At 40.4% G+C, this 21,376-nt stretch overlaps 1 protein-coding gene across 4 annotated transcripts in view; it reads left to right on the top strand.

Moving 5' to 3' along the window:
- Positions 1-21,376, top strand: part of LOC124721250 (regulator of nonsense transcripts 2-like) — a 221,586-nt gene that overhangs the window by 88,932 nt on the left and 111,278 nt on the right. For all 4 annotated transcript variants that reach the window (XM_047246115.1, XM_047246117.1, XM_047246116.1 and 1 more), the window contains 3 exons: positions 5,631-5,776; positions 8,180-8,363; positions 14,128-14,300. In XM_047246115.1, the coding sequence (XP_047102071.1) occupies positions 5,631-5,776; positions 8,180-8,363; positions 14,128-14,300 (503 nt within the window). The remainder of the gene's footprint in view (positions 1-5,630; positions 5,777-8,179; positions 8,364-14,127; positions 14,301-21,376) is intronic.

Genomic DNA, 21,376 nt, shown 5'->3' with positions numbered 1-21,376 from the left:
CCTTATGTTGAACTCTCTACCTTAGTACAGCATTTCCTGTCCCCGTTCCTCCTCCTCAAGGGCTTCAGTGCCCACCACCACTGTGAGGGTGTGCCACTTCAGTGGGTAGTCAATTAGGAGTAATTGACTAACTTATTACAGACTTCGATTTGTGTCTCCTTAGTGACAGTTCCCCTACCCACTTCAGTGCCACTCACGGCACCTTTACTGCTATTGACCTCACGATCTCCTCCCCTCCTCTCATGGCTTCCCTAAATCGGTCATCCAATGATGATTTTTGTTACAATGACCACTGTCCGGTAATTCTGGCATTTCCCTGCTGCCGCCAGTCAGACAGGCTCCCACATTGGGCATTCCACAGAGCTGTTGGCCTTTGTATACGTGTGCTGTGCACTTCAATACTTCTCTCTTGGGTTGCATTGTTGTGGTTATGCAAGACGTCTCTGACGCTATCCTTCATTCCGCTGGCACTGCTATCCCCCTCTCCACAGGTCCCCCTCATTGTCGACCAGTCCACAGTGGACCGAGAACATAGAGTCGATATCCAGGACCACCGACAGGTGCTACAATGATTTAATGACCAAATACTAAATGTCTTTTTCCAAAGCTGTTTCACAGAGGAAGACTGCACTGTAGTTCCTTCTCTAGATTGTCGCACAGATGACAAAATGGTAGATATCGAAGTAGACGACAGAGGGATAGAGAAACAATTAAAATTGCTCAAAAGAGGAAAGGCTGCTGGACCTGATGGGATACTAGTTAGATTTTACACAGATTACGTGAAGGAACTTGCCCCCTTTCTTGCAGTGGTGTACCGTAGGTCTCTAGAAGAGCGTAGTGTTCCAAAGGGTTGGAAAAGGACACAGATCATCCCCATTTTCAAGAAGGGACGTTGAACAGATGTGCAGAACTATAGACCTATATCTCTAACGTCGATCAGTTGTAGAATTTTGGAACACGTATTATGTTCGAGTATAATGACTTTTCTTGAGACTAGAAATCTACTCTGTAGGAATCAGCATGGGTTTCGAAAAAGACAGTCATGTGAAACCCAGCTCGCGCTATTCGTCCACGAGACTCCCAGGGCCATAGACACGGGTTCCCCGGTGGATGCCGCGTTTCTTGACTTCTGCAAGGTGTTCGATACAGTTCCCCACAATCGTTTAATGAACAAAGTAAGAGCATATGGACTATCAGACCGATTGTGTGATTGGATTGAAGAGTTCCTAGATAACAGAATGCAGCATGTCATTCTCAATGAAGAGAAGTCTTCCAAAGTAAGAGTGATTTCAGGTGTTCCATAGGGGAGTGTCATAGGACCGTTGCTATTCACAATATACATAAATGACCTTGTGGATAACATTGGAAGTTCACTGAGGCTTTTTGCGGATGATGCTGTAGTATATCGAGAGGTTGTAACAATGGAAAATTGTACTGAAATGCAGGAGGATGTGCAGTGAATTGATGCATGGTGCAGGGAATGACAATTAAATCTCAATGTAGACAAGTGTAATGTGTTGCGAGTACATAGAAAGAAAGATCCCTTATCATTTAGCTACAATATAGCAGGTCAGCAACTGGAAGCAGTTAATTCCATAAATTATTAAAATGTAATGATCATATAAAGTTGATCGTCGGTAAAGCAGATGCCAGACTGAGAGTCATTGGAAGAATCCTAAGGAAATGCAGTCCGACAACAAAGGAAGTAGGTTACAGTGCACTTGTTCGCCCACTGCTTGAATACTGTTCACCGGTGTGGGATCCCTACCACATAGGGTTGATAGAAGAGATAGAGAACATCCAACGGAGAGCAGCGCGCTTCGTTATGGGATCATTTAGTAAGGGCAAAAGCGTTACGCAGATGATAGATAAACTCCAGTGGAAGACTCTGAAGGAGAGACGCTCAGTAGCTTGGTATGGGCTTTTGTTGAAGTTTTGAGAACATACCTTCACCGAGGAGTCAAGCAGTATATTGCTCCCTCCTACGTATATCTCGCGAAGAGACCATGAGAATAAAATCAGAGAGATTAGAGCCCACACAGAGGCATACCGACAATCCTTCTTTCCTCGAACAATACAAGACTGGAATAGAAGGGAGAACCGATAGAGGTACTCAAGGTACCCTCCGCCACACACCGTCAGGTGGCTTGCGGAATATGGATGTAGTTGTAGCCTCCACCACACACCGTCAGGTGGCTTGCTGAGTATGGATGTAGATGTAGATGTAAATATAAATGTAAATGTAAATGACACCCTTCACTGACCAACCTCCTCACTTTTATTAAGCTGGATATGTGCTATGTTTCCTCCCTGGTGATGAATGCCTCTTCATTGCAGTGTTAGTCCAAGCTCCATAACCTTCTGGGCCACCAGCAACAGTGAACTGTCCCGGGTCTTAACCTTTTTAAGGTGCTATGTGCGCTGATCCATTGGTCTTTGCAGAACACCTTGTGACACACTTTGCGACGGCATCAGCATCCTCTTCTTGTCCCGCTACCTTTCCCCTGCAGAAATGCCGTGTTGCACAGACCCCCTTCTGTTTCAGCCCACACCATGCTGAACCCTAAAATGCACCCTTCATTGAATGGGAATTCTTGAAGGCTCTTACCTCTTCACAAGACACATCTCCAGTCCCGAATTCCATCGACAACCAGATGATCCAACACTTAGACATTACCCAGACACATCACCTCCTCAGGGTCTTTAACCACATTTGGCTCACAGGTGCAATGGTGAGACAGTATAGTTATCCCCGTCCTTAAGCCCAGGAAGAACCCAACATCTCTCAACAGCTACCATCCAATTAGCCTGACAAATTTACTTTGTAAACTGGTTAGCTTCAGATTATGTTGGGTACTCGAGTCTCGGGGCCTTTTTTCCCTGTATTGGTGTGGCTTCTGGGAAGGATGCTCTCCACCTGACCATTTACTCAGATTGGAAACAGTGATCAGGCAGTCTTTTACTAACTTCCGGCACCTTGTTGTGGTCGTCTTTGACCTACATAAGGCATACAACACAGCTTGGCACCATCACATTTTAGTTACCTTCCATGACTAGAGCTTCTGTGGCCCCCTTCTGATTTTTATCTGCAAGTTTTTATCTCACTGGCTCCCCTGGATTCGAATTGGCACTTCACTCAGTATCCTACTACAGGGTTCTGTGTTAAAGTGTCACACTTTTCCTCATAACCATCAATGGACTTGTAACATTTGTTGTGCCAGTGGTTACCCCGGCATTGTACGTTGATGATTTTTGCATCTAGTGCAGCTCCCACTCTGATGGGTCATCTCCCATGGCATCCAGTTTTGTCCCTCCATAAGGCAGGTCATGCATCTTTGTCGTCGACTCACAGTACACACCGATCCAGAACTTCATTTAGACGACCAGCTCCTTGATGTTGTAGCAAAGTCCCATTTATTGGGCCTTATTTTTGATAAAAAGCTGATGTGGCTGCCCCATATTCACCTCCTAAGCCTTAATGCTCTCCGCCTCCTGGCCCACACTTCTTGGGGTGCAGACCGTTCCACTCTTCTCCATCTTTAATGTGCTCAGGTCTTGTCCAGACTAGATTATGGTAGTCAGGTTTATGGCTCAGTGGCTCCTTCCACTATGCAAATACTTGACCCTGTTCATCGTTGTGGTGTGCGTCTGGCTGTTGGTGCCTTTCGTGCTAGTCCTTTTGACAGTATCATAGCAGATGCAGGGATTCCCCCCCCCCCCCTCTCTCTCTCTCTCTCTCTCTCTCTCTCTCTCTCTCTTTCTTTCTCTTTCTCTTTCTCTCTCTACAAATATGGTGGAGCCAACTCGTGGTTTCTTACGCAATTGCCATTCGCCAATTCCCTGACCATCCCGTGTCCTCTGCCCTCTTTGCGAATGACGAATGTCTCTCTCCTGATAACGGCCCATGGGAGGAATTGCTGGTTGGAATGCGTCCCACTTCCCTCTGTCGGTATCTCGAGTCACTGGAATGCACCCCGTGTATTTCCTCCCCCCCTGGATAGTGCCTAGACCACGGATTAAGACCGACTTGTTCCAGGGTCCTAAGGTCTCTGTCGCCCTTGCAGAGTTCCAGGGTGCCACCTTCTTCTACACTGATAGTTCTGAGATGATAGATAAGGTGGGATATGTTTTCATGTCTCCTACTGGTGTAGAACATTTTTTATTGCTCGTATCACATAGTGTGTTCACAACAGAGCTCCTAGCCATTTACAGAGCCCTCCATTTTGTTTCTCAGGCCTCTCTCGACAGTGTTGTAATTTGTACAGACTCAAAGAGCAGCCTGCAGGCTATCGACCAATGCTACTCTCGTCACCCTTTGGTCTCTGCTATCCATGACCTTCTCTCTGGACTTGGCTGTGCTGCCTGCTCAATTATCTTTCTCTGGGTTCCAAGTCATTGGCATCCCAGGGAATGAACTGGCTGACCATTTGGCTAGTGTTGCAGATACTTACCCCCATTCCTTTTCATGATTCCAGCTGCAGATGTGTGGATCTACATCAAATCTCTTTTTTCCCAAAAGTGGAATGACATCTGGAACACTACTGCTCACAGTAATAAACTCTGCACAATCAAGAAGTCTACTGCAGTTTGGCACTCTTCCTTCTGTTCCTCTCGGAAGTAGTTCACCAATGAGTAGATGGCATACCGTCTACGCATTGGTCATACCAGCCCCACTCATTGTTTCCTCTTGTGTAGCGAACCACCCCCACAGTGTGGTTGTGGAGCCAGACTGACAGTACCGCATATATTGGTGGACTGTCCCCCTCTTGTTGGCCCTTTGTCCTAAGTGTTGTCTTCCAGATTTCTTAAATTTAATATTGGCAGATGATTCATGGATAGTTTAACTGGTCCCCAGTTACTTCTGTGAAAGTGGTTTTTATTTTCAGATATAAGGTTTTCCTTTGCTCCTTGATCAAGGGCCAGGTGGTTGTGGTTGGGGCCTCTCTTCATGTTTTCTTGTTCTGGGACCCAGGACCACTCTTCTTTGCAAAGACCGCTCTTTTATCCCTCTGTTTTCCCAGTTTTTAGATTTGGGCTACCCTTTTATACCTTCTACTGTGTGTATTTTAACTTCCTCATTTTATAGTTTGACTCCTGTCCACTTTTAGCAGCCTCTCTCTTCCGTGTGTAACTTTGGAATCGCGGGACTGATATATTCACCGTTTAGCTCCATGCCCCCTTCAGTCAATCAATCAATGCAGGTTTCTTAATAATAATGACCTTTGGAAATTCTGTCACCTTTTTTCAAATCTTCATTCCTAGGAAGAAATCTCTGATCCCAAACTGAAGATTTTGACTCTTTCGTATACTATCAACAGTGCTCAAATCACTCCAATTTTACGTGAATACAATATTTGTTGTAATTGACAATGTTGTTTCATTTTTATCTTAAAGTTGAAACTGTTCTCATGACCTATTTCATCCCTTTGTTTGTGTTGGTTGCTGTAGAAAAATTATGGCTTTTAATTTTGTGTGTGTGTGTGTGTGTGTGTGTGTGTGTGTGTGTGTGTGTGTGTGTGTGTGTGTACTCACATTTATTTCCTGAGGGGAGCATTGCAGCTGTTATTGTTGTGTATTTTTACATTGCATTGTTTTGTGCAAAAAAATGACAATTTCCCTTTTTCTTGTAGGACTGGTCCCACGAAGACTTCGCATACTTTCAGAACGACATGGAATTGCAATTCCACAATATAATCTGCTGTCAAAAGAGAAACAACGCAATGTTAAATTGTTGTTGAAGGATTACTACAGTTCTCTCTGCAAGCATAGATTGAAGGTGGGTATCAGTTTAATATGAGCCAGATACTTGTTTATATTACTGATTTAGCTGCTCGGTACAGTTTTGCGATTTAAACTGAAGTGTTTCCTTGATCTTATGTAATTATTATTTGTACGAGTCCTACTAATTGTTTCCCACGGATGCCATGATAATTCCATGCCAGCTGGTCTTGTGCCAGTTCTAATGAGGGTCTGATATTCCTCATTGGTAATAATATTCCATGTTTCTGACAATGTCCTGCTTGTGTTGAAATCCATTGTTTGCAGTGATTCTGCCAGTATGATAGCTGACTGCCTGGATTTTAATCAGCTCATTATAAATGAAGGTACATCACAGTGTATTGGGAGATGAGAAATTTTAATTAATTTTTCATGTTCCTTGAGAAGGGCACTGTCTTCAAAGATATGGTGGCACAGTGTGTGGCTTAGAGGAGATAACCAGTAAAGAGGGGTAGGTCTGATGCAACTTGTTACTGTCCTCATTGCTGCATGTATCTGAACATCGATTTTTCTCACATGTGAACTATTAATCCACACTAGAGCACAGTATTCAGCAGCAGAATATGCAAGTGCTAAGGAAGAACATTGTAGTGCTGTAGCTCTAGCACTCTGTGAGGTACCATTCATCTTCTGTAAGGTTGTTGCTGTTCAATCTCAGCTTTGCTGCAGTTTTCGCTGTGTGTTTCTTTTACAACAAGATTCTATCAGCAACTACTCTTAGATGTTTTGGGAAGTGCTGGTGGTGGAGGCTTTTACCATTAAAGATGACACGCAACTTTGCATTGGCTGTTATACACTGAAGCATCATAGAAACTGGTATAGGCACGAGCATTCAAATACAGAGAGATGTAAACAGGCAGAATACGGCACTGCGATCGGCAATGCATAAAATATAAGACAAGTGTCTGGCACAGTTGTTAGATCAGCTACTGCTGCTACAGTGGCAAGTTATCAAGATTTAAGTGAGTTTGAATGTGGTGTTACACTATGTGATCAAAAGTATCTGGACACCTCGCTGAAAATGACTTACAAGTCCGTGTTGCCCTCCATTGGTAATGCTGGAATTCAACATGGTGTTGGCCCACCCTTAGCTTTAATGACAGTTTCCACCCTTGCAGGCATGCATTCAGTGAGGTGCTGGAAGGTTTCTTGGGGAATGGCAGCCCATTCTTCATGGAGTGCTGCACTGAGGAGAGGTATCAATGTTGGTTGGTGAGGCCTGACATGAAGTCGGCATTCCAAAACATCCCAAAGGTGTTCTATAGGATTCAGGTCAGGACTCTGTGCAGGCCAGTCCATTACAGGGATGTTACTGTCGTGTAACCACTCCACCACAGGCCATGCATTATGAACAGGTGCTTGATCGTGTTGAAAGATGCTATCACCATCCCCGAATTGATCTTCAACAGTGCCCCACATGATATTAGGCAGGTGTACCAGTTTCTTTGGCTCTTCAGTGTATTTTTAAGATGAAAACAGCTAACTTCAGTCTTTGTTGGAAGTAGTGTTAATCTCCACTTTTTGAAGTATTCATGCATTGCACTTAGATCTGCGAGGAGTATCTCTTCACCAGCTTCAAGACTTCTCTGTTGAGTTGCCAAAGTCGGATTGTCCATGTAAATGAACTTCCTTGACTCTTGTTTCAGGGAGATCAGATGTATATAAGTTGAACAAACTGGTGCCAAAACTGAACTCTGTCTGCTTAATCGATTGCTATGGACCAGTTAGAAGTAGCTTTAAGATAACATCTTGTTTATGAGCTTAATTACGGTTTAGCATTGTATATTTCACGATGATGGACACTGGATTCCAGGTATCAATGTTCCATTTTTACCTAACTGAATTTCAGTTTCATAAATCTTAAAGGTGTTACCCAAGTACTCAGTACGAATAGATGTAAATGACTGACTTTTTAAATATCAAAAAGTTGCATTATTGAATAATTTTGACTCTGCTGCCATGATCTTTTAAAATATACTGATTTCTTGAAAGTATGTAATTGTCATAATAAAATTATCCTGTGTAGCAGCATGTAGTACGTTATTTATCCATGGAGCCTTCTATTATACACCGTGTTGTTCCTCTGTCTTTCTTTCCCTGAAAGGAGCTGGTCACTGTGTGGTATAATGAGTACATTACCAAACTTGGTGAAAGGAGTTTCAAATAACTACATAATCTATTGGGAAATTGTGAATACACAATGATTGATCAGTCTATTACAAAATTTAAAACCGTACTTTGAGCTATGTTAATGTAAGCCCACGTATTCTTTTCACACAGTTGTTCACTTTGTTTGGTGATATTTTTGGAGGATTCATTTAGCAATGTTCTAATCACAAATTTCTGAATGTTGGGAGTGAAGTTCTCTCTTTTGAAGCTTTTTCTTTCTGTTTCACTATAGGAACATCTGGAGCTTCAGAATTTTGTGAGACAGAACAGAAAAATATTGCAGACTAAGGGAGAGTTAAGCAGTGAACGTAAAGAAAAATTAGAAGCTTTACAGGCATCCTTTGAACGTATTGATGTTGGAACACAACAGTTTGCAGAAGCCTTGGATGAAGACATTCCAGCACTTCCTGAGGACGGTTGGTTCCTGTTCTTAACTGTTCAAACTCTTACACTCATAAATGTTAAAACTAAAACCTCATAATGGAATTACTGGAACAAAATTAAATTTAACACGTGGTATGAGACCGTGCAGGACATGTGAATAAGAAATATACTATGAATGCACCTGCCTGGTCTCGGCAGAACATTTGGAGGAGTTGTATTAGATGTATTGGATTGGTGCGTAATTTTATAGCATTTTTCATTAAGTTTAATAAACACATCAGATAATCATAACAGAGATTTTAATCATGAATAATATAGTCTCCTTCACCATTTACAACAGTCTGCCAGTGCCGGGGTAACTTTTTGATTCTGTGACTGTAGAAATCATATGGTTTTGTGTTAAACAACTCATTGAGCCATGCTCAGAGTGTATTTTCATCTGGAAAGGAAGTTCCTTGAAGGTTGTTTGATAGAGAGTGGAAAAGGTGAAAATCTGAGGGCGCAAGATCAGGTGAATGAGATGGGTACAGAATGACCTCCAGACCCAGTTCATATATATATGCCAGTGTAGCACAACGCAGTTGGGCATTATTGTGGAGTAACATCACTTTTTGCTGTCTTCCTGGTTGTTGTTCTTGGACTGCATCTGCAAGGTGGCTCAGTTGTTGACAATAAATGTCAGCACGTGATGGTAACACCTCGGGGAAGCAACTTGTAGTACAAAGTGATTCATAGTACACCACATCATCACTGTTTCACAAGATGCTTAACATTATCTTTTGTGGGTGCATGCAAGTCTCTGTATGAGGAGTTGCTGCATTTTTTGGGCTCCACCATTCCTTTCTTTTTGTTACATTAGCATAAAGACACCATTTATCATCACCAATAACAATACAGGATAGAAATGGTCAGTGTTGTTGATGAGCCAGTTGATGAGCAAGCAGAGATGCACATATGGCCACCTGCTGATTTTTGTGATTTTGGCTTAAAGCATGCAGTACCCAAACACCAAATTTTTGAACCTTCCCAATTGCATGCAAATGTTGCACAATGATGGAATTGTCACATTTGACAGTTCTCATGTACGCTGATGTGGATCATTGTTGATTAATGCATTCAAATGATCTTCTTCAAACCCTGAAGGTCTTTCTGAACGTGGAGAGTCACTAATGCCTCCTTAAAACAAGAAAACCATTTTCTTGCGATGCTCTGTCCAATGGCATTATCTCTACACTCGGAAAAAATGTTTCTGGCTGCCTCCACTGCTGTCACCCCTCTGTTGAAATCAAACAGAAGGATATGTTGAAAATGTCCCAATTTCTCCACTTGGCACTCCATTTTCTAACATTCACAGATCTCCAAATGTCAGAATGACAATATGCAATTAAAATAGCAACAGTGAACTACAAGTAAAAAATAACAATCAATAAATGCACCAATAGCAACAGGAATATCAACATGCAAAACAAAAATGCTACAAATTTATGCACCAACCTAGTAGAAATAGAAGACGACAGAGGAGCAGGGGGCCACTTTACATTACTAACAGAATAGGCAATTCCTCATACAGGAGGTTTTTTTTTAATACACTACTGGTTATTCTGTTATTACTAGAAGAGATTTTTATGAAATATTGCATTGCATGAAGAAAAAAAAATTATATATAGTGTTGTCACCATCACAAAATCAGGCAGCTTGAGGTTGCACTTGTGAATGCCTTACATTGTTCTACACTTCACTTCTGGCCCAATTCAGTGTTTTTGTGTGTTTGGTTTTGTGTTGAATCACATACTCTTTCTGCTTTACAGATGGCTCTTGCTGTGGTGGGTGGCTTGCGTGCCTCAGTGATGCAGATAGATATACTGTAGGTGCAGCCACAGTGGGGGGGGGGGGGGGGGGGGCTGTTATCTGTTGAGTTGCCAGACAAACATGTCGTTTCTGAAGAGGGGTAGTAGCCTTTTCAGTAGTTGCAGGGGGAACAGTCCAGATGACTGACTAATCTGGCTTTGTAACATTAACCATTGTAGCCTTAGTGTGCTGTTACTGAACAGCTGAAAGCAAGGGGAAGCTACAGCTATTATTTAACCTGAGGTCATGCAGCTCTACTGTGTGCTTAAATAATAATGATGTACTCTTGGGTGTAATATTCTGTAATAAAAATAGTCCCCCATTTGAATCTGTGTGCAGGGACTACTCAGGCAGATATCATCATCAGGAAAAACAAAATTGGCAATGTATGGGTCAGAGCATGGAATGTTAGATCCCTTAATCGGATGGGATGGTTCGAAAATTTTGGAAGTGAGATGGATAGGCTCGAGGTAGATAAGTGGGGATGAGTGAAGTTCGATGGCACCATGAACAAAACTTCTGGTGAGGTGAATACAGGATTGTAAGTACGAAATCAGATAGGAGTAATGGAGAAGTAGATCTAATAATGAATAAAAAACATTGGAATGCTGGTAAATTACAACAAACAGCCTATTGAACATATTATCACAGCCAAGATAGACGCGAAGCCACCACTGTAGTATATGGCAACCAGCTCTGCAGATGAAGGTATTGAAAAAAGTGTATGATGAGATAAAAGAAATTATTCAGAAGTTAAGGGAAATGAAAGTTACTTTTGATGGCGGACTGGAATTCAATAGTAGATAAAGGAAGAGAAGGGGAAAAAAGGAGGTGAATATGGACAGGGGGAAGGGAATGAACGAGGAAAGATCATAATTTAATCATAGCAAGAATTTGGATTAAGAATCATGAAAGAAGGTTGTATGTGTAGAAGAGACATGGAGACAACAGAAGGTGCCATTTTGATTATATGAGGGTAAGATGAATTGTGGAACCAGATTTTAAACTGCAAGACATTTCCAAAGGCAGATGTGGCCATAATTCATTGGCTATGAACAGTAGATCATAACTGAAGAAATTGCAAATAGGTAGGAAATTAAGATGATGAGACCTGGATAAGTTGATGGAACCAGTGGTTGTTGAGAGCTTCAGAGGAAACATTAGGCAGTGATTGATTAGAACAGGGGAAAGAAATGCAGTAGAAGGCGAATAGGTAGCTTTGAGAGATGAAATAGTGAAGACCCGACAGCCGAAGATCAGGTAGGTAAAAAGACAAGGCCTAATAGAAATCCTTTGAGTATCACAGGAGATACTGGATTTAACTATGAAAGGACAAAATATAAAAATGAAGGAGGCAAAGAGGAATACAAATGCCAAAAATAAAAAACAGAAAATAAAATAAAAATACAGTAATGAGATTGACAGGAAGTGCAAAATGGCTAAGCAGGAATGGCTAGAGGGCAAATTTAAGGGTATAGAAGCATATATATGATTAGATAGATACTACCTATAGCAAAATTAAAAAGGGAAATGTACTTCAAGAGAATATTATAGAAATAGAAGAGGACATAGATCAAGATGAGATGGGGAATGTGATACTGCAAGAACAACTTGACAGTGCACTGAAAGGCAAGTCCTCTAGAGTAGGTGACATTCTGTCAGAACTACAGATATCCCTGAGAGAGTAAAAAACAATTCCATCTGGTACACACGGTGTTTGAGACATGTGAAATACCCTCAGACTTCAAGAAGAATGTAATAATTCCAATTCCAAAGAAAGCATGTGCTGACAGGTGTGAATATTACCAAACTCTCAGTTTAATAAGTGATGGTTGCAAAACACTAACACGAATTATTTACAGAATAGTGGAAAAACTCTTAGAAACTGACCTCAGGGAAGATCAGATTGGATTCTGGAGAAATGCAGAAACTCGCAAAGCAGTACTGAACTCTATAACGTATCTTAGAAGATACGTTAAGTAAAGGCGAACCTATGTTAACACCTTTTGTAGATAGGTTTTAACAATGTTAACGTAAATGCACTCTGTGAAATTCTAAAGGTAGCAGGGGTAACATACTGGAAGCGAAAGGTTGTATTCAACTTGTGTAGAAACCAGATGGCAGTTATATGAGTCAAGGGGCATAAAAGGGGAACAGTGGTTGAGAAGAGAGAAAGACAGGGTCGTAGCCTATCCACAATGTTATTCAATGTATACAATGAGCAAACAGTAAAGGCACCAAAGAAAAATTTGGAGAAGGAATTAAAGTTAATGGAAAAGAAAAACTTTTAAAGTTTGCTGATAACATTGTTATTCTGTCAGAGACAGCAACACTCTTGGAAGAGCAGTAGAATGGAATGGATAGTGTGTTGAAAGGATGATTCAAAACGAACACCAGTAAAAGCAAATTGTAGGATGTCGAATGTAGTTGAATTAAAATGGGCAGTGCTGATGGAGTTAGATTTGGAAATGGGACACTGAAAGTGGTAAATTAGTACTGATTGGACTTAAGAAAACAAACTAAAGATGTGTTGTCTTAAACTTTTTTGACAAACTTGTTTGTAACAAAGAAGCTATATGGAACATTAAATTTGCCAGAACATGCGGACTGACAGCAGAAGTGTGTAGAGTCTCAGAAAGAACAGTGTGACATGTCTGTGTCATTGTAACTTCTTCTTCAGAAGAAGAAGATGTGAGTACTGTCTTCCATTCACCATGAAAGGCTTATAAATGGGAAAGTGGAGCTACTCAAATGGACAATTTTAATAAAGAAGTGATCCACAAGATAGTATTAGAATATCAAAATAGAGGAGAGTACCCTATGGCCACAAAAGTCCGTGCCCAACTACAACACACAATAGAATATGAGGAGTCAGAAAGAACCATTCCTCATCTTCTGAAAGACATCACTTTTAAGTTCAGAAAATGTAATTAAGTACCAAATTTCTTATGAATCAAAGGGATATTGCTGCCTTGAGAGCTACATTTTGGTGGGCTATGCATGTATTACATACAGAGGAAAATAGGCCTGTGGTATATGTGGACAAAACTTGGGTTTTGAAACACACACACAAATAATTTTTGCATGGCTCTGAGGGTAATGGTGGCCTGAAAGTATGTACTTGTACTTTGGTAGAGAATACATGTAAGTGTTTCAGGTGTTTGTTGCTGTGGTGGAAGGTCTGCAACTGTTGCAAATATAATCTGTTTGGGAAGTAGGCTAATATTCTTGATCCTATTAATATGAACCATTGGAACAAGAATCTTGGTGACACCATGTGAGCTCTCAAACATGCAGCTCGTGAAGCCATTTTAAATAAATCCCATTCATTAGTTTGACAAGACAGTAATAATGTCTCAGATATTGTAATATTAGGTTTTATCGTTTCCATAATGATTGACAAGAATGTTCTTTTGGAAAGTACTGCATCATATTCTACACTAAAAATAGAGAAGTCTAAGTTTTAGAATTTACACCAAAATTTGAAATGGACACAAATTGGAAATGCTGTAAGTAGATGAGCTGACCTAGTGAATTCAACCTGGATGTAGTAAGATAGTGTTACTTAGTGGGCAAGTGTATCTCGCGTACCTGCCACAAATTTCATGATGTGCGAGTGAGAAGCCTATTACATAAGTAGCACTTAGTCTGTCAGAGAGATCTGTGAGGAAACCAAATCATTCTTGTAATTTCTGGGAAAGAATTTTTTCACTAACTTTCCTGGGGTTAATTTCCCCTTGACCAAGGGGATTTACTCCGCCGTTTGGTCCTACCGAACTAGACATGTAAATAAATAAATAAAAGTTAAGTAGTCGGAAGTTACAGTCTGTATCCCGCTGGGTTATACTTAATGCGAATAGCGAGTTGTTTACAGTAGATGTATGGCTATGATTGTAGTACTGTGCAGTTGATAAAGTTTCATTGGCAACTTCAAATATCTTTTTGCAGAATCTTTGAAACATGATATTATGGCAATGAATGGAAGCAGCGAAAATGAAGAAGGAGCTGTTCCCCCTGATCTATGGGAAGATGAGGAAACTAAGCGTTTTTATGAAAATTTTCCTGATCTTAAGGAATTCATACCGAGCCTTCAAGTGCGGGCTGTGGAACCAGAACCAGTGGTAAATATTCATACTTTATGTATTATTAACCATATTGTTAATAATTACAATGTACAAATGTACTGTCCCTCACTGACTGTAGACCTTGCCAAGCTGGGATGGCTTGTATGCCTCAACAATACAAATACCATCACCAAAGGGATCTCTGTCAAGAGGCCAGACTAACCTGTGTTCTCTGAAATGGGGTAGCAGCCTTTTCAGTAGTTGCAGGACCAACAGTCCAGATGATTGATCTAGTCATGTAACAGTAGCCAACATGACCTTGTTGTGTATTGTGAACAACTGAAAGAGAGGGGAGACAAGAGACATTATTTTTTTCACCGTGGGTATTATGATTTATGATGATGATGATGATTGCATCATCTTTGGTAAAATATTTCAGAAGTAAAATAGTTCCCCATTCAGACCCATGGGCAGGGCTACTCAGGAGGTTGTCATCATGAAGAGAAACAAAACTGGCTTTGTAGTGATTGGAGTGTGGAATTTTTGATTCCTTACTTGAGATTGAAGTTTGATATAGAGGACATTAGTGAAGTCCAATGGCTGGAAGAAGAGGGCTTCTGGATAAGTCAGTACAGGATTATGAAACAAAATGAAATGTGGGTTGGGGGGGGGGGGGGTCTGGTAAATGCAGGAGTAGGCCTAGTAATGAATAAGAAAATACTAATGTAGATGAGCTGCTTAAACAGCTTACTAAACACATTGTCGATGCCAAATGGACATGAAGTCACCACACACCCCAGTACTACAACTTAATATGTTAATCAGCTCCACAGAAGACGAAAAGATTGAAAGAATGTATGATGAGATAAAGGAAACTGTTCATATTTTTAAGGAGGATGAAAATTTGATTATAGTGGGTTACCACAAATTGGTAGAAGGAGAGATGGAATAATAGTAGGAGAACGTGGACTGGGGAAAGGATTGAAAGCGTAAGCTGCCTGATAGAATTTTGCACAAAGCATTATTTAATTATTACCAACATTTGGCTTAAAAATCACAAAACAAGGTTGTCTGCTTGGAAGAGACCTGGGGATACTGGAAGGTTTCAAATTGATTATATAATGGTAAAACAGAAATTTTGGAACCAGATTTTATACTATAAGAAATTTCCAGGAGCAGCTGTAGAATCTGACCGCAATTTATTATTTATGAATGGCAGATGTAAACTGAAGAAATTGCAAAAAATGTAAGAAATTAAGGAGACAGGACCTGGGTAAATTGAAGGAACTGGAGGTTGTAGATAATTTCAGAGGGAGCATTAGGCATCATTGGACGAATGCAGGAGAAAGGAACATAATATAATATCAATGAATAGCCTTGAGACATCAAATGGCAAAGGCAGCAGAGGATCAGATTGGTAGAGACAATGCCTCATGGAAATCTCTGGATAACAGAGGTGCCATTGAATTTAATTGGCAAAAGAAGGAAATATAAAAATGCAACAAATAAAGTGAGTGAAAGAAGCAGGAATGGCTAAATGACGAGAGGTGAATGAATCCTGAAGTAGAAAGTTCCAAAATATTTAATGAGACTTGGAATGTATCTCGAAAAGACAGGCTAAACACCATTGGAGATGGGGGTGGGGGAGTGTTCTTTGCAGTTTACAAATATATTGTGTTTATTGATATCAAAATTGAGGCTGCCTGTGACGCTGTCTAGACACAAGTAACCGGCCCATGTGGTCTCAAGTTAATCATTGGTTATTTTTACCAGCTGCCCGATTTCACTGTAATAGTTGTAGAACCAGTCAAAGAAATTGTACTCTCAGTAGTGCCAAAGTACTCCGATACTGCAATATTAGTTCTATAGGCTGAGATGTCTGTGGATTCATTGCAGGTTTTTCGGAGGATACATGGTCATGCATAGTAGTTCTTAATGCATTTTCTGGAAACTATCTATAGCAGCTAGTGCGACAACCCACTCACAATGGAAATATTTTAGACACTATAGCTACAAACAGGTCTGACCTTATCAACAGTGTCAGGCAGGGATCAATGATGATATCATCATACTGACAATGGTTACTAAAGTTAATAAATCTATCCTGAAGGTAAGGAGAGTTTTTATGGTAGGAAGAGCAAATCAGCAATTGTTAGCATCATACGTACTGTATTTAACTCGAACCTAAGCCGCACTAGAATCTAAGCCGCACCTGAATCTAAGCCGTACCTGAAAAATGAGACTCGAAATCAAGGAAAAAAAAATTTCCCGAATCTAAGCCTCACTTGAAATCTGAGACTCGAAATTCAAGGGGAGAGAAAAGTTTTAGGCCGCAGTTCCAAATCGAAACAAAGTTGGTCCATTGTAATATGAGACACAATTTAGGTCGAATGAATGACGATACAGCTACAGTAGTTTGGTTCGAGTCATAAGCTTAGCAGTTAAGCTTTACCAGGTATGCTATGCGTCAGGCGCTCCGTGCGTATTTATATGGGTACCATTCCTTTTTCACGTGCTTCATCTGGTTTGAATTGATTGATTATTTTTCTTTGTTCCGATAAGTGCCGTTCTCTTTGTTATAGGTGTTTACATCACTCTAAGCTGAAAATGCATTACTGTACTGTGTCATGCATTGTTTGTCGCATTCTAATAATGAGTGTTTACGGCCTGTCACCACTCGTGGCATGGCTTGCTTTTGTGCACCCTACCGCCGCTTACAATTAAAAAAAAAAAAAAAGAAAGGAATTGTATGAAGCGAAACAATGGCAAGAGACTGCTATTTGTTGTTACTTACACTGCTGCTTTCTTTGATAATGATCAACAAGAACCAAATAATAGACTGCGTATGATAGAAGATGTTCTGAACGAGAGTTTAGCGAAAATTTTTCTCCGTTTGAAAATCTTTGCAGATGCCTCTTTAGTACATTACATTCTGCACAGAAATTAGAGTCATCTTAGATTTAAAAATCTAGTCAATTGCCTTGCTTCATTTCTGACTGTATCACTATTAGGCATAATAATAATACGAATATAAACATGACATGATATGTATATTCTTCCGTGTTTGCTGTTGTCTCACTCTAGTTTTGTAGTTTATTAGGCAGACAGGAGTTAAATGAGATTGCAGCAAACACGAAAGAATACATGGCAAAATGTTTATATTCGTATTATACTTATGGTGAAGAGAATACTGTATGTGATTCACAGTTCATAAAAGTTCGTATTAGCAACAATCTCTTCTTACAGGTAGGAAAAAATTCAGAACATAGAGTTGGTCATATTGACAAACAGTCTTGCTAGTCGAATTTTTGTAGTACATTGAAATGCTGCGACATTCAAAGATGAACAATACGGAATTTGTATTTACTTTGTTGGGTAATGTATGGAAATGCAGTGGTCGAAACTCGAGGCGGAGAAAGAAAGCTCGTCTTCCACCTTTTTTTTAATTTATTTACTGACGCAGAGGTTTTGGCACCAGTATTTATCTTTGTGCCTGCAAAGCACGCCTGTGTAGCACTACATATATTCGACGGCAGAAGTTAGTTGTGGCTGCACCTACCAACATTTTTCAGAACTTCTGCTTATTTTGCACTTGATTCTAAGCCGCAGGCGGTTTGTTTTGTTTGGATTACATAAACCGGAAAAAAAGTGCGGCTTAGATTTGAGTAAATACGGTAGACACTTGAATGGACATCATTTAGTTCCAGTATGGTGCTGGTAGATGGATTATGGCCAAAGTTTAAGCTGGTTGTAAATCATGCTCTGGAGAATTATGTGCCAAGTAAGTGAATTAAGGATGGGAAAGATGGATCATGGTTTAATAACAAACTTCTGAAACTGCTGAGGAAGCTGAGATTGTCACACCTTCGTTTCAAAATAGACTGTTGAAATTTTCTTGGGTAAAAGTTGGTAGAAACTTGTGGTTCTATAAAACGATCAATGTGCAAAGCCTATAACTACTTCAGTCATCATACTTTAATGAAAGATCATGCCGAGAATTGAAGAAAATTGTCCTCTACATAAAAGGCTTTCTATCCAGTCACTTGTCATCCAGTCTGGTGTAGCAACATCTACATGTATATCTATACCCTGCAAATCTCCATGTGGTACATGCAGAGGGAAGGAAAGATGCAGTTTTAAATTTTGCATTAAAGAAATCATTTGTGCAGGAGAATCATTCAACCATACCATTGTTTGACCATTGCACAGGCTCTTGTGTGGAGGACATAGTAATAGGCATTCCTAGAGTAAAGAAGCAACGGAAAGAGTTGGAAACAAATAAAGGGAACATGTCTCTTTTTCATGAATCATTGTTCAGAAAATTTAGAGAACCAGCATTCGTGGCTGACAGCAGAAAGATTCTACTGCTGCCAATGTACGTTTCATGTAAGAACTGCAAAGACAAGACTAGAGAAATTAGGGCTTGTACAGTTTGTTTTTCCCTCACTCCATTTGTGAGTGAAATGGAAAAGGAAATAGCTAGTAGTGGTACCAGGTACCTCCACCATGTAGTGTATGGTGGCTTGCGGAGTAGGTATGTGGCTGTGGATATGCGAGGCAGTAGAAACATGAATAACTAGGGGAAATATAGATACTGTCTATTAGAAAATTAGTCAGACTTTTTGGAAAAAAGAGAAGCAGATGTACAAATATTAAGAGCACAAATGGCAAATCAGGTCAGTGTTATGGAAAGAGAAGAGGAAGTAGAGGAAGATGAGATTGGAGATGAATTCTGCAAGAAGGGTTTGGCAGAGCATTGACAGACCTAATTGGAAACACGGCCCATGTCTTTCCCTCATAATTATTGAGATCCTTGGGAGAACCACCCAAGAGAGAACTATTCCACCTGGTGCACAAACTATGTGAGACATGCAAAATACCAAAATACCTTCATACTTCAGGAAATGTGTAATAATTCAGATTCCGAGGAAGGCAGGTGTTAACAGGTGTGCATACCACCAAACCATCAATTTAATAAGTCATGGTTGCAAAGTACTAACATAAATTGCTTAGAGAAGAATAGGAAATAGAAACTGACACCAGGAAAGATCAGTTTGAGTTCTGGAGATCTGTAGGAACCTGCAAGGCAGTATGGACCCTACAACTTATCGTAGAAGGTGGATTGAAGAACGACAAACTTATGTTAGGCATTTGTAGATTTCTATAAGTCTTTTGACAATACGCATCTACATGACGATTCTGCAATTCACAGTTAAATGCCTGGCAGAGGTTTCATTGAGCAGTCTTGAAGCCATTTCTGTACCGTTCCACTGTCGAGCAGCGCACTGGAAAAACAAACATTTAAATCTTTTCATGCAAGCTTTGATTTCTCTTACTTTATTACAGTTATCATTTTTCCCTATGTAGGTGGGTACCAACAAAATACTTTTGCATTCGTAGGAGAAAGTTAGTGATGGAAACTTTGTGGAAGGATCCTGCCGCAACAAATAATGTCTTTGTTGTAATGTTTGTCACCCCAACTGTTGTATCATATCCATGAGGCTTTCCCCCCTCTTTCATAATAATGCAAAAGAGCTGCCCTTCTCTTAACTTTCTCTATGTTCTCTGTCAGTCCAATCTGATGGGGGTCCAACAACATGCAGCAATACTCTAGAAGAGGACGGACAAGCATAGTGTAGGCTTTCTCCTTAGTATATCTGTTGCATCTTCTAAGTGCTCTACCAATAAATCACAGTATTTGGTTAGCTTTCCCCAAAGCATTATCTATATGATCATTCCAATTCAAGTTATTTGTACTTGTAAACCCTAAGTATTTTGTTGAATTCACAGCCTGTAGGTTTCCGTGATTTATTGTGTAACCAAAATTTAGCTGATTCCTTTTATTAATATAACAAAAAGAAAGGGAGGCAGGAAGCCAGGTCATGTGATGCAAGATTGTGGCACTGACAAAAGAAAAGTAGGGCCAGCAGTGTGAAGAAAAGGAAGAGAGAGAGCACAAAAGTGCTAGCGAGGATGGCAGAGTTTGATCCTCCTATGTTTCATGGACATTGCATGGCTAGTGAAGTCCATGATGTGTTTTAAATGCAAGCGAAGCAGACACTACACGAGAAACTGTCTGGAGAGCGCTAGTCATGCACAGAAAGTGCAAAGGAAAGGTAAAGGGTGGAGAAACTAAGCAAGGGCATAACAAAGCAGTCACATAACACCTCGCCCTCAAAAACATTAATAGTCAAATATGAAAACAGAAATGAATTTATAGAACTGTAATGCTAGAAAGGCGCAGAGAATTGCCTGAGATTTCTAATAAATAGTGGGGCACAGATAAACCTAGTTTGAAGAAGTACTTTGAAAGCCACTGGCAGGTATAATCCACCCAGGGTATTAGGATTTGGGGACTTCAGTTTGGCTGCAAGGACAAAGGAAACTATAACCCCCAAATTACGAAGGATGAAGTAAGACATTGCTCCCATGTAATCTGGAGTATGTAGATTTTGTCTTTGATGGGCTGGTGGACAGAGATGTCTTTAAGGAAAATATAATCATGATTGATTGCACCATTGCCTGACAGTGGATCCATGGAGAATGGATCAAAATAAAAACTGAGCAATAGTGCGAGCTCTGTACAGTGCTGTTAGGTATTAGAATTCGGGGAGTTGCAAGAAAGAGAGAGCTCCTCCAGAATAGGCTCAGGTGTGGAGCTGCAGTCATGTACAGAAATGAAGACAGAACCGCAGGGTGAGCTCTGCCTAGTGCATTTATGGGGGAGAGAAGGCTCTTTTGAAACAGGCTTGAGTGCGAAGCAAGAAACACATTGAAAGTCAAAGCTGTGTAGGGGAAAAAAGCAAACGTCCGATGCACAACAAAGACAGGCAACAGTGTGTGCTGGAGAAAAGCTAAAGAGACACAAGCAACGCTAACAATAGGGCCTCAAGAGAAATGGGTGTGCCAAATACAATACAGACGAATGGAATGAGAGACGTCATTCCAAAACGAGAGATCACAAAGGGTGTGTATTTGCCTGAGGCAATGGTAAAAGTGAAATCAAGAGTATGCATTAGGAGTGTGCTGAACACTGCAGGTGGAAATGTGTCAGTAGAATTCCCACAGCTGGTAGTGGAAGCAGTACCGGAGCAACAATTGCTCAGGTGAGTAGTGTCAATAAAGACAAGCTG

This window comes from Schistocerca piceifrons, chromosome X, assembly GCF_021461385.2.
Source record: "Schistocerca piceifrons isolate TAMUIC-IGC-003096 chromosome X, iqSchPice1.1, whole genome shotgun sequence".
Lineage (NCBI taxonomy): Eukaryota > Metazoa > Arthropoda > Insecta > Orthoptera > Acrididae > Schistocerca > Schistocerca piceifrons.
The sequence above is the reverse complement of the archived record's forward strand: the minus strand, read 5'-3'. Positions and strand labels throughout refer to the sequence as shown.